This window comes from Zeus faber (genome assembly GCF_960531495.2).
Source record: "Zeus faber genome assembly, chromosome: 1".
Lineage (NCBI taxonomy): Eukaryota > Metazoa > Chordata > Actinopteri > Zeiformes > Zeidae > Zeus > Zeus faber.
The window spans coordinates 4,442,464-4,456,608 of NC_137193.1; the positions used below are offsets into that span (position 1 = coordinate 4,442,464).

Sequence of the window (14,145 nt, forward strand, 5' to 3'; positions counted from 1 at the left end):
GACATATTCTTCCTTCAAGACCATCCCGACCCCATTTCTCCTGCAATCCACTCCATGGTAGAACAGTTTGTACCTCGCTGTGATACTCCTGGCCTTACTCCCCTTGCACCTGGTCTCTTGTACACATAGTACATCTACCTTCCTTCTCTCCATCATGTCAGCCAGCTCTCTCTTTTTACCCTTCATAGTGCCAACGTTCAAAGTTCCTACTCTCAACTCTACTCGCCTACCCATTTTTCCTCTCCTGCTGTCTCCGGCCACGCCTTCCCCCTCTTCTTCTTCTTCGGCCGACAGTAGCACAATTTCCGCTGGCACTCTGTTGGCTAATGGCATCAGTGGCGTCGTTGCGCCTCGAACGATCCGGTATAGAAATCAGATTTGTTGTCCGCATGTTTGATTTAGTATGGTTTTATGCTGGATGCCCTCCTGACACAACCCTCTCTATTCATCCGGGCTTGGGGCCGGCACTGATGATACACTGGCTTGTGCACCCCCAGTGGCTAGATTAAATAATTTTTAACCATTAATGATACCAAAACAATGATTTATTCCGTGCAATGTATCGCATTTGTATATTTATGTATCTTAAATATCTGACCATTTCTGTTTTATATTTTTGGTTATTTGTATATATTTGACAAATTCGGGACTGTTAATGTTTTTATTTTTTAATGCTTATGGTCTGTACTGAAGGGGCTACATCTCCTTCATAGAAGTTACAAAGCTACAGTAACTCCCATTATTGTATGTAATGTAGTCGTGGTGATGCCAGGAGAAGTGGTTAGAAGTAATAATTAATGGTGTTAAAACATCAACATCAACATTAAGTATTTAATGTTAATTTAAAAATTCTTATCTCACTTTGCTTTCTTGGTCGTAGCGTTCAGTGCAGCTCTTCCGTCACTCAAACTACTTTTCTTTCGTCACCTCTGCATCGAAATCAAATAACAAGTCATGAATCCACACTGCGTTGCCTTCTACACTTTGGAGGCTTGTGCTCCTCCATGAGTGACTTTGTGCGTCGTGGCTGAAGATGTTGTTCAGTTGTTGAGGCTTCATCAATCCCTTCTGCAAACAAATATTCCTTCCAGGGAAATAATGAAAAGTATTGAGATGAATGAGATGAACTGTGATACACACACACACACACACACACACACACACACACACACATACACTGTGCCACACCCCTTTTCAGATCGTTTACTGCCATTTTGTGTCTCCCTGCACTGTCCTGAAATGTCTGTTCCCTATTCAACATTCAATGTTAATAATACTGATACTTTTAGCTTCCTGTCACTTCCTCCATTGGGCTGAAGCAGAAACAAAAATATAAAAGAATATTCTTATAAGTCTATTTAGTTTTTTTTATTCCCTATTCCATCTTTCACTTAATGTGTGAACAAGTTAAAACATTTTACTTTATTCTCAAATTGTTTTATTCTCTAAATATACCATGCGTTTAATTTCAACATTTCAACTTTAAGCGCTGAATTTTGTTTATATTCTCGCAATACAATAATATTAACGTTTTAGTAACCGCCCTGATACTCTTCTATAGATAAGTCTCATGGAAAGCTCCAAAAAATTCAACGTTTGGAAAAACCACGCTCCATGAACCCCTGCTTCCTGTAAATGACACTTCTTGCCCAGATTAACGCATCAACTCTCTGCCCGCTCCGTGTTGCCACCCGTGGCCAGCCAATAGAATTCAAGGATGGAGTTATTGCAAGCGGTTTATTATAAATATTAAAGACAGGGATTGGAACTCCACTGGCAGATTAACTCTGTCTTGGAAAAATCGTAGTTGTATATAGAGACAATCCTTTTAATTTGAATTATCAAAGGTGTTCATATGACGGCTGAAAAGACTTTGGTAATTAGGAAGATTTTATTAAAAAGGAAGAATTCCAGAACAAGAGACAAAATAATTTGACCATATAAGTTGTTTTTGTCCAACCCAGTTTCCATTGATAAAATTGGAAATAGGAAATTGGTTTTAATCAAAAAAACATGATATACAATACAAAATACAAAGTATACTACTAACTACTGACAACAAACCATGACATTTTTTAAAAGCACCACATAAAGTATTCACATAAAAGGAAAAGCAAAACGGAACCGCTATTTTATTTCTTGCAATTGAATGATTGAGAGACACTTTTATACATTAGGAAACTATGATTTACACTTTCCTTCATTTTTCCTTTTTTTAATTTTCCAAACCAAAAGTAAGTGCAATATGTCGTATATATTGTATATATTTTAATATCTTTACTATTGCCTGTGATTGGTAATGTGTTGTTAATGAATGAATGAATAACAAGCTGTTAGTTCCCAGTTTAAAGGTGATAAGTGAGGGCGTCTTTTCTTCACGTGGAACATATTTCAACCTAAAGACGGAGGAACAGCCACAACACGGGAAGAAACACACTTTTAATACATTATTTAAAAGATTAAATGCAACATTAAACTCAAATCTCCCAAAATATTCAGGCTTTAGTATATCAAATAACTCAACTGTCCAGCAAGAGATTCAGTGTTTTACAAAAACTGAAAAAGGGAAGTTTCTTTGTAAAGTACATTTCATACAAAAAGGCAATTTAATAAAAGATTATATATAAATTAAAAAATATACCATGTATACTAATATATATATATATATATATATAATATATACTCAATTTCATTTTTTTGGGTCATCAATTTAGAATGTTTATTTCTCTCAAATGATTCATCTTGAACTACTCCAAACATCTCTTGGTAAATTCTTCTCAAAATAATCCTGAACATATCAATAAACTCTACCTACCTAGAATTTAAATAAGCCCAGAAATAACAAACAAAAAAAAAAGGTCAAACGCTTTCCGTGTCGCTCAGAGCTCTATGTTCCCAAAGCATCGACACAGAGGGAGCTGTTTGCTCTCTTTACAAACCTTCCCGTCGACCATGGATCAAGGTATTTCATGTTTTTCCAGACGCCCGTCTCTTCCTTGAAGGAATGCAGAAGGACGGCCTCTCACCACAAACTTCCTCATGCCACTTGGTTCTATGCAGTGAAACTTCTACGCTTCAGCGTGCATCAAGCCGCTGTGACGGGTTGCAAAATAGCGTGAAACTTGGTTGCAGTCATCTGAAGTGTTCATGCAACAGCCAATCAAAACGCTGATATCCCACCACATGACCACCTGCCCTCACGGACTTGTCAGGGAATGACCTCGCTGCTGACCAAGAGAAATGACCGACGGACAGTGATGGAGCCCAGAAAAAGAAATCACCCTGAGCCAAGATTTTCACCTTTGACACTAAAAACAATAGGGTCTTAAAAAAAAAAAAGCTGAACCAACTTCGTCCCCTGTTGTTTGAAAAGTTGTGTCACCGTAAAGTAGCGTGAACCACGTGCAACTTGCAAGTCACAATCACCAACTTACCTGTAGAGTTCCACCGTGTGACGTCGACCAAAAGGGTTTCAAAGCGACGCAGATGAGTAACAGTGACTGAGCAGAGGCGACTGAGAACAAACGATGGAGAATAGAGGACGTTAGAAAAGCGGAGGAACAGGACGCTGCAGCTGTGATGTTGTGAGGCCACGTGGAAGAGACTTACTTTGAGTCAGGCGGTGGATTGAGTTTCTCAGAAAGCTCATAGCTGTTGTCTGAACCTGAGAGGAGCAACAGTCTGTTAGAGTGTGTGTGTGTGTCTGTAATGAACAGCATATTAAACTAGAACTTGTCAGGTGTACGGTCTAGTGGGAAGGAGCATTATTTAACATTAAAGTCTTTGCATTCACTGCTTTTCTGTTGAATCATCTGAGCCTCAATTTCTCCCACAAGACTTGGTGCAACAGGAAGTTAAATTAATATCACATTCCACTTACCAGGTGGTGGATGGTTTGCTGAAACAAAGGGTAAAAAAACAAAAAACGTTGATTAACATTAATTAATATGAGAATAACATTTTTTCCACTCCGCGTTCACTTTGAGAACCTCATCCCTTCCTTTCCTGCTTTCCAGAACAGAGACGATCAGATTCAACAAATCCAAAAGGATTTCATCGTCTCATGTTGTTTCTCTGCTTTCACTGTGGCCTGATGAGTCCAAGTCTGAAACTAATAACAGTGAAATGTTATATTTCACCACCAGTCCTCCATACCAAATCGCAATATTGGTCTTAAAGAATCACAGTTCCATTATTTTACAGAATCGTTCAGCTCTAGTATGTACACACCAACCCGTCTTCGGCTTGTGGCACTTAAGTTATGCCACCGATTCAGTCGTAGCAAACAAATCTTTGAAATGACGGGAGTCAGAAGAGTCATTTGTTCATTTCCTTCACAATTCGATAACTGCTGCCAAGCTCACAGGTGTTCACTGAGTCCGAATCTAGATTTGTGCACGAAAAGAGCAGTGAGTCACGCACTGTGCCTCAAGCTGCCCAGAAATGAGCCCAACAAGCTCCTAAAGTTTCCATTCAGTGAGTGGGCGAGAGAGAGAGCGAGAGAGAGAGAGAACCTACGACTGACAAAGTGAAATTAATCACTGAGGATTAAATGTGTGGCACGGTGGCGCAGTGCATTGCACTGCTGCCTCACAGCAAGAAGGGGCGCTGTTGGCACCGTGCTCCAGAAGAAAGAAGAAACAGTCTTTATTTATTTATCACGCAACACACCACACTATAACACATGCTTGCACACACACACACATGCTTTGATGGTGCTGGTGAAATGGTTCCTCTGCATTGACCCATCCTGGCTTGTCCTTCCTCCGGGGCCACAGCCAGGAGCAGTGGGCAGCGTACGTGGACGCGCCCGGGGACCAGGTGATAAGTGTCCATCGCTGGTCAGACGATGATGGGTGCATGTTTTTGAGGGGGGTCCTTACTGACGTGAGGTGGAGGAAACCCCACGTGAGCACGGGGAGAACATGCAAACTCCACACAGAAAGGCTCCTATTTGGGAGATTACCCACCGGAGCACGGTGCCAACAGCGCCCCAGGCGGGAATCGAACGCAGGACCTTCTTGCTGTGAGGCAGCAGTGCAGCGACTCCAGCGGGTTATCTCCCAAATAGGAGCCTTTCTGTGTGGAGTTTGCATGTTCTCCCCATGTTCACATGGGGTTTCCTCCACCTACCATCAGTAAGGACCCCCACCAAAAACATGCACACATCACCATCGTCTGACCAGCGATGGACACCTGGTACCAGGTCAAATAAAGACTCTTAATATAAATGAATGTGGACAAAGGTCAAGGCCTTTGGCGTCATCCATATTGGAGGGGTTTCCTCCATATAACATGGGTCAGGACCCCCACCAAAAACATGGAAAAAGATCGTCGTCTGACCGGCGAGGGACGTTTGGAATTGGTCTCCAGGCGCGTTGCTGTCTGCTGCCCACTGCTCCTGGTGCTGCCCACAGAGGAACGCATTCGTAGCATGTATGTGTGTGTTGGTTGCTGTCACAACATGGGTGCATGTGTTGTGCTGTGTGATGAATAAAGATTCTTCTTCTTGAATGTGACTGATTTACACCCTGCATTCCACCAAAAGAACCTGAGTTAAATGATTCCTGTGAGAATTCCTTTCCATTCAGAGCTGAACTGAGTGAGTAACTCCTCAAAACCGACTCTCACTGTTCCACTCAGACAGTTTCAAACAGAGTGGGGAGCCATGTTGTTCACATGTCCTTTTCTTAGAACCTGTTCAAACACATGAACAGTAGATTTCAGTGAAGACACAGACAAGGTGTTTGGCTCGGTGGCGTCTGGGGGCCCAGAGTCACTTGTCGCTCTCTAACTTGTGGGAGGAAGTGGTCCGCGGGGCGCCAGGTGCTGGAGGTCTGTTTCCAGCGTTTGATGCTCACCTCTCTCATTCTTCTTCTTCTTCTTGTACAGTGCAACTCCAGCGGCAACAAGGACCATGACGACAACAACAACAGCCGCCACGACGCCGATGGCCACGCCCACACTGGAGGCTTTAGCTTCAACAAAACATCAGGGAAGGAGGTTAGAACACTCTGACACAAAGTCCTACATCAGCAGAAAGAAAAGTGACTTTATATTTGGTATTTAAAGTGTGTTTCACAACATTCTTCTCCTTCATTTATTAATGTGTTGTTTTTCAACCTTAATGTTTAGGAACAAGCCTGGTTTCCATCTGAGTCATTTAACAATTTCATGTTTTGCGTCATCACATGTCGTTCCACGCTCAGGGTCATGTGATCTGACCGTGGTCGTCACGACAACGTAAATGTGATTTAAAACTCATTTCGGCCTCCGACAGATCGTGGGCGTAGCCGCACTTTCGCTCCGTCACTTCTCCAAAATGGAGTCGTTACTCGACCATTTGTCTTCCCGCAGGAGTGTCTGGATGACTTTAGGGAGGCTGAGCTGAAGAGGAGCTCAGGGCTCAGTTGGAGGCTCAGGCTACTTTCCCAGCGACGCCTGATGTCACTACTCAGAGTCACATGTGGGGCGTGTCTCTCCTCCTCCGTCACTTCCCTCCCGCATCTCACCCCGGTTGCTCCTGATCCGCCCCGGCTCCAGCGGGGTGATGATGTCATCCCGGAGGCCGTGGAGCTGAAGCTTGCAGGCGTACCTCCCCCAGTCCTCGGGCTGCACCGACGCCAGGCTCAGCTCGGCACTGATCTGGAAGGTTCCGTCGGGGTTGGGGAGCAGCTCTCCGTGCTCCACCTCCTCATGGAGCTCCTCTCTGTCTCTGCTCCAGAACACCATCACTCTGTCAGGATAGAAACCTGTAGCGTGGCAGGTGACCGGAGAGGAGGGGCTCTTCTGGAGGAGGGACACTGATGGAGGGACTGGGCGGGAGGGATAGAAAAAGAGAGGGAGGGAGATGGAGGAAGGATATGGAGGGTAAGGGAAGAGGAATTGATAGAGAGATAAAGAGGGAGGGTGTTACAAACGGGGCTAGGACGGACCCAAACACACGTCATAGAGACGGGAGGCAGACCGGGTAAACGAAGGATGTTTATTTGACGACGCAGTGGAGGTGACCGGAGAGATCGGGTAAGAATGGAGCAGGGCAGGACAGGGATGATGACGAGCGGGAAGGAGGGGTCCAGGATACGGGTGGAGAGAAAGGGAACAGGGCTGGAAGGACAGACTTGATTGAGGAGAGGAGACAACAGGTTAGGGCAAGACGAACACAAGGAGACATAAGCTGGGAACTAAGAACTTGGAAGCAGCCTGGAGCAGTACAAACTTTGGTAAGTTAGCGACCGTCTGGCCATGGGTGACTGGGGAGCTGGAGAATAAATACTGCATTGATGAAAAAGGTAATAGATCCCAGGTGTGTGGAATTGGCCGAAGTGGCGCTGGGCCGTGGGCTTAACGGAGGGATGGGGAGAGAGAATGGAGCAAGATGGAGAGAAAATATGTAGAAAAATGTCTTGGGTGATCAGATCACAGGTGGACAGCTCTAAGTACGTCTGTTTACACCTGGCATTAGATTGCGTCTCAAGTCAACACTAGTGATCGGATCTCACTTCCCTGCTCCATGCAAAAACACACGTAATTCCTGTCACAGACATCATTTCCATCTGCAAAGACCTTGGTGCGAAGGCAAAATCAAAACAATGCAGACTGGGTCTATTCCTTGTTCACGTTTACAGGTTCTCCTCACTTAACGACCCAGTTCCGTTCCTAGGACCTGGTCTTTAAGTGAATTGGTCGATAAACAAGGACCCGTGTTATTTCATGTAAAGGGGGCGTGGCCATTGGGAACGCGAGTGTAGGGAATACTGACAGACTGCGAGAACGAGACTGAGAACGGCGATGCGCGATGAGAAGCTTGACGCTGAGACGCTGTGCACGCACGCCGCGGTCTCTCCAACAATCTTGCGACGATGATGAGATTCTTTGCTTTGCTCAGCTGCACTTCTTCACCGCTTCATGTCCAGTTTGAGTGCTCAACCGCAGTCAGAGAACGGCTGTGAGATATCCAAGGAGTCGTCTGGATGATGGTCATGACGGGAGATCCAGAAGGGCCAACACGAGATCTAGAACAAATTTAGGTGAGGACCTACTGATTGTGCCCATTAGGTATGATCGTAGGAAAAAGCTTTGAGTAAGCTTATATATTGTATCAATCTAGACCATCGTTGAAGAAGCCCCCCCCCCCCCCCCCCCAGAGAGACATATTGCCAGCCGCGTGCCGCTCATGCTAGGAAGGGCAGCGGATATATTGGTCTGGGACCGCGGGTTAAGTGGCCAATTTTGCAATTTGCAATTATTATTATTATTTTTTAATCAATAATCGTCGACACTATTGAATATATAATTATTAAACTATAGGTATATTGATTACTCTTGACCCCTCTGTAGCAAAGCCCTGAGGAGAAGAAAGTAGAATAGTACTCTTGTTCGCTCTGTAGCAAAGCTTTGAGGGTTGGTGAGGAACATCTGGCGTTGATGTAATAAAATAAAATCAATTAATAACTAAAGCAAAATTGATAATAATAATAAGTAAAGCCACCTGTTGGTCGTGCGTTGTATTGGGACACAGGTTAGGAAATAAAGACAACACTCTCAAGTGATTCAAAAAATATAAATAAAAATACTAATAAATTAAATAAAACATATAGCTTAGCTATATGTTTTATTTGTGACCGCCTGGCGGATGGATCACTCTGGAGCATGTATGGATGAGATGAGTTCAGAGAGATTTTATCAGTGTCTTAGGGTATGTTTCGCTACCTAGCTGATAAAAATTGGAATGAAACGATCGAATGCATAAACGCGAGATAAGCGTGGTATTTGTGTTGTACATAACAAGTCAAAGTAGTTTTACACATGAGTCCTTGGTGTAAAAGTAGCATTATAATGTGAATATCTGGTAGGATTGCTGGGAAGACTTTATGCACTTATCCAGTTTGGCCAACATCAAGCTGAATTACTTGGGACATTTTCTGAACAACGAACAAAGTTCTGTTATGTGAAATGAAAAGCAAGCATTGACTCCTGCTGCTCCTCCCCTCCACTGACGAACATGAAGTGTTTGGCCTCCAAGTACACTGAACGCACAATTGAAAAAAGGTGTTGTGCACAGTTGAGGAGCCGAAGCAACACGTCATTGCGACATTGCAGAAGACAAAACATCATACTAAATGACTGTAATCAGAATGTTTTTCTACTCCAACTGAGAGCTGTGGAATGATTGATCACCTTGAGTCCTGCTGGAAATAGCACCTGTGTGATCAGCATGGAGGTTGCTTCTGTATGTGTTCACAGTCATTAATTTATGAATCTGTTGATAGTACACAGATTATTAAATGTTCCCTTAGTAAAACTACATTATAGTTAGAATATAGTCAAATTTAATAATTTTCCAAAGTTTAGGAAAAGGTTTGAATAGTAAGTAAATTAAAATTTTAAGTAGAAACAGAATTAGGCATAGATTATACACGAAAGTGATTGCCTCATTGATTTGCAAATAATATTTGAGCCGTTGAGACATTGAGATGTTGAAACGTGAAGATGATTTTCTAATTAGGTTTATCCTTACTTATAGAATGTGTTAGTCATGTTTTTTGTTATTATTAAGTGATAACAATTGCTTAATCTGCAGAGCATTATGTATTTTCGGAGTCTCTCCATGTTCGTCTATTTCATAATTTGATTCATGATTTTTGTTTTCTAGTTAGAATTGTAAAATGGCTTCACACGGTTTCAAGAGGTTTATTTGTCACATACATATACATTATTTAATACATATATCAAGTGAAATGTCTTTGCAACGCACCCGGAGGTAAGGACTGTCAATGCTGAACTCATCAGGGGTAAATAAATAAATAAGGTAAATAAATGTCTTTAATACAGTTTGTTTTTCCTGTAGCGGACAGATTAACCTCACCGACCACCGCAGGAGCAATTCTCCAGCAGACTCTACCTGTTCTCTGCAGAGTGTTCTTCCCGTAGGTCAAATACTTCTTCAGCCACCAAGTGCACTCCTCTCTTTGGTGGTACTTGATGTGTTTCAAATATATTTCCACGGTGTCCCATCTCTCTTTGGTGAAGAAAGCCTTTGGTGATGGACCAATCCATGACATTGTCTCCCAGTCAAACACTATCAAGTCTTCTCCATCGTAACCAAAATGAGAAAAACTATCAACGGTGTCAGTCTCATCATCCCACTCACAGCCATATATGCTCTGAAAAGTGTGGCGACCTGAGAGAGAGAAGCAAACACGGTAGTAAACAGAGAGAGAGCCCTGCACGGTCCAACTCTCCTGGACACACACACACACACATTAGCACACAATTTAGTACGGAAAGTTAGTAGGTGAGCATTTTTTAGGATGTACTCCATTGTGTACTCTAGCACGATTTGATCAAATTTTCTATTTATTTCGATTTGAGGCAGAAGCACCATTGAATTGTTGATCTGTTTATTGTTGTGTGATGTAAACATTTAATGAGCGACATCTAGTGTGTTTGTGTGTGTGTGGCAGTGTTAACATCAGTTATTGATATAAAGAGTGTGTTTACATGGGTGTGTGTGTGTGTTTTAATGAGTCAGAATCAGAATCGATAAAACAATTTAGAGGTAAATAAATAATAAACATACCTCCAGTTTGGTTAAAGTGCTTCTTCAAAACGTCAATGTAGTCTTTGAACATATGTTGGACATCCTTTAAGATTCCAGTGTTCCTCTCCCAGTATTGTGGATCATCTGCTGTAACTTTGTCCATCCAGTCCTGTTTGGGTATAACTCTCTGGGTGTTGCTGTCATAGTGAGTTATTTTAACATCGTCAACCATCCCAACAGACACAAACTCTGGGAAGTTTGGAACTCCAGAGGACGCCGTGTGGAAATACTTCAGTGAGTGCAACACTGTTGGAGGGACAGACAAGGTGACATCACATTTATATCAACTTTGTTCTTTACATCAACGTTCCCTGTAAAGCTTTATTTATTTATGTGGCAAATTAAACATTATTAAACGGTTTTGTAAAAACTATAAGTGGCAGAATTTGTCTTTTCAGCCTAGTCCAGATGTGGCGACTGAAATCAAGACCATGTTAAAAGCAACCACATCATCATTCAGGTTACAGTAATGTTTGAACGAAAACAGAAATGTCACAGAAACACATTGATGCAGCTTCATCATCTGTGGCATTAAAGTCTCTTTATTCAAATTTGGGATTTTTCTTTTAAAATAAGACTTGAAATAAAATGAGAAGATAATGTAGAAAAGTGGACAGAAAAGTATTATATAATGAAGAATTACCATGGTAACTGACATCTTACACCAAAACAAAGTTCAATTTGTACTGTTTCAGCTCAAGAACAAGTGGACTCATCTAGTTCAGCACTTTCAAGTGTTTTCCTTCATCTTTGAAGCATCTCGTCATTTCTTGAATGATCTCTTCAATCATCCATCTCACTGGCTTCAGCTGTCAACAGCTGTGAGCACAGCGCCCCCTGCGGCTGCACTTAGTATCGCAGCGACGCTCCAGATCCGCACATAATGAAAGTGAAAGGACTTTGCACTTTGTCCAAGAGACTTTCACACGAACAAGTTGAAATTTGATAAACGGGATAAAAGCGTCGATATAATAACAAGTGTAAAGGCTTTTGGTGTTGAGAGGGTGTAGTGATCAGGGTTGAAAGCCAGTTGGATGTGTTGGATGTGCAGTGTATACGCAGGCAGCTCAACACAGCCAGAGACACATGAACAACCAGACGAAGGAAGGAGAGATTTTCAGCAGGATCTTACCTGGAGACGCAACATCACACAAGACGAGCAAGGAGAAGATAAACTGCTTCATTTTGAATCCTCCCAGCAACAGCTGCTCCTGTGGCACCTGTGACGTCCTGATAAACACTGAACTGTTGCTGCTCCGAGGCTTCCTCGGTCTGACCAGTGTGGAAGCACTCACAGCTTCTACTTACAGCCAATAGGAATTCAATACAGCCGTGACGTCACAGGTTCCTAGGTGGAATGGATGGCTGAGGGTTGTTCCTTGAAAGGAAATGAACAGAAAGAAAGAAATGAAGAGAGAAATAAAGAAAGAAAGAAAGAAAGAAAGAAAGAAATGAAGAAAGAAAGAGAGAAAGACTGGATCCTCTCCATAGAAACAGTGCATTTGTACAGTATTCTGATGTGACTTGGTACGTTCAGTGCAGCTCTACAGTCACTCAAACTACTTTTCTGTCGTCTCCTCTGCATCCAAATGAAACAAGTCATGAATCCACACTGCGTTGCCTTCTACACTTTGGAGGCTTGTGCTCCTCCATGAGTGACTTTGTGCCTCGTGGTTGAAGATGTTGTTCAGTTGTTGAGGCTTCATCAATCCCTTCTGCAAACACATCTTCCTTCCAGGGAAATAATGAAAAGTATTGAGATGAATCTGATGAACTGTGATCAGCTGAGTTCAACTTTATTACATTTCACTGCATATATGTATGAAAGTATATATATGTAAGTGACGAATAAAAATCTTGAATCTTGAATGACCTTTTCATTGAAGTCAACTTTGCTAATTTGGGAAAGTGACTTTGTGTGCCACACCCCTTTTCAGATCGTTTACTGCCATTTTGTGTCTCCCTGCACTGTCCTGAAATGTCTGTTCCTTATTCAACATTCAATGTTAATAATACTGATACTTTTAGCCTCCTGTCACTTCCTCCATTGGGCTGAAACAGAAACAAAAATATAAAAGAATATTCTTAAAAGTCTATTTCGTTTTTTTTATTCCCTATTCCATCTTTCATTTAATGTGTGAACAAGTTAAAACATTTTACTTAATTCTCAAATTGTTTTATTCTCTAAATATACCATGCGTTTAATTTAAACTTAAATCTCTGAATTTTGTTTATATTCTCGCAATACAATAATATTAACGTTTTAGTAACCGCCCTGATACTCTTCTATAGATAAGTCTCATGGAAAGTTCCAAAAAATTCAACGTTTGGAAAAACCACGCTCCATGAACCCCTGCTTCCTGTAAATGACACTTCTTGCCCAGATTAACGCATCAACTCTCTGCCCGCTCCGTGTTGCCACCCGTGGCCAGCCAATAGAATTCAAGGATGGAGTTATTGCAAGCGGTTTATTATAAATATTAAAGACAGGGATTGGAACTCCACTGGCAGATTAACTCTGTCTTGGAAAAATCGTAGTTGTATATAGAGACAATCCTTTTAATTTGAATTATCAAAGGTGTTCATATGACGGCTGAAAAGACTTTGGTAATTAGGAAGATTTTATTAAAAAGGAAGAATTCCAGAACAAGAGACAAAATAATTTGACCATATAAGTTGTTTTTGTCCATCCCAGTTTCCACTAATAAAATTGGAAATAGGAAATTGATTTTAATAATAAAAACAGATGATATAGAATACGAAATATAAAGTATACTACTAACTACTGACAACAACCCATAACATTTTTTAAAAGCACCACATAAAGTATTCACATAAAAGGAAAAGCAAAACGGAACTGCTTTTCTTCACGTGGAACATATTTCAACCTAAAGACGGAGGAACAGCTACAACATGGGAATAAAACACACTTTTAATACATCATTTAAAAGGTTAAACGCAACATTAAACTCAAATCCAACCCAAAATATTCAGGCTTTAGTATATCAAATAACTCAACTGTCCAGCAAGAGATTGTGTTTTACAAAAACTGGAAAAGGGAAGTTTCTTTGTAAAGTACATTTTATACAAAAAGGGAATTTAATAAAAGATTATATATAAATTCAAAAATATACCATGTATACTAATATATATATATATATATATATATATATATATATATATATATATATATATATATATATATATATATATATATAATATATATATATATATATATATATATATATATATATATATATATATATATATATATATATATATATATATATAATATATATATATATATATATATAATATATACTCAATTTCATTTTTTTGGGGTCATCAAACAAACTTAAAAAAAAAAAGGTCGAGCGCTTTCCTTGTTGCTCAGAGCTCTATGTTCCCAAAGCATCGACACAGAGGGAGCTGCTTGCTCTCTTTACAAACCTTCTCGTCGACCATGGATCAAGGTATTTCATGTTTTTCCAGACGCCCGTCTCTTCCTTGAAGGAATGCAGAAGGACGGCCTCTCACCACAA

General features: G+C 41.1%; 1 protein-coding gene across 1 annotated transcript; it reads right to left on the reverse strand.

Annotated features, from left to right (window-relative positions):
- Nucleotides 1-3,725: 3,725 nt before the first annotated feature.
- Nucleotides 3,726-11,870, reverse strand: LOC307242189 (major histocompatibility complex class I-related gene protein-like; the record flags this gene model as incomplete). Its single annotated transcript, XM_080016531.1, has 7 exons — nucleotides 11,736-11,870; nucleotides 10,583-10,849; nucleotides 9,905-10,183; nucleotides 6,513-6,815; nucleotides 5,862-5,978; nucleotides 3,881-3,898; nucleotides 3,726-3,748 (listed from the first exon to the last, which is right to left on the reverse strand). The coding sequence occupies exons 1-7, from the start codon at nucleotides 11,785-11,787 to the stop codon at nucleotides 3,726-3,728; spliced, it is 1,059 nt and encodes a 352-aa protein (XP_079872657.1). The 5' UTR covers nucleotides 11,788-11,870.
- Between the last annotated feature and the right edge of the window lie 2,275 nt (nucleotides 11,871-14,145).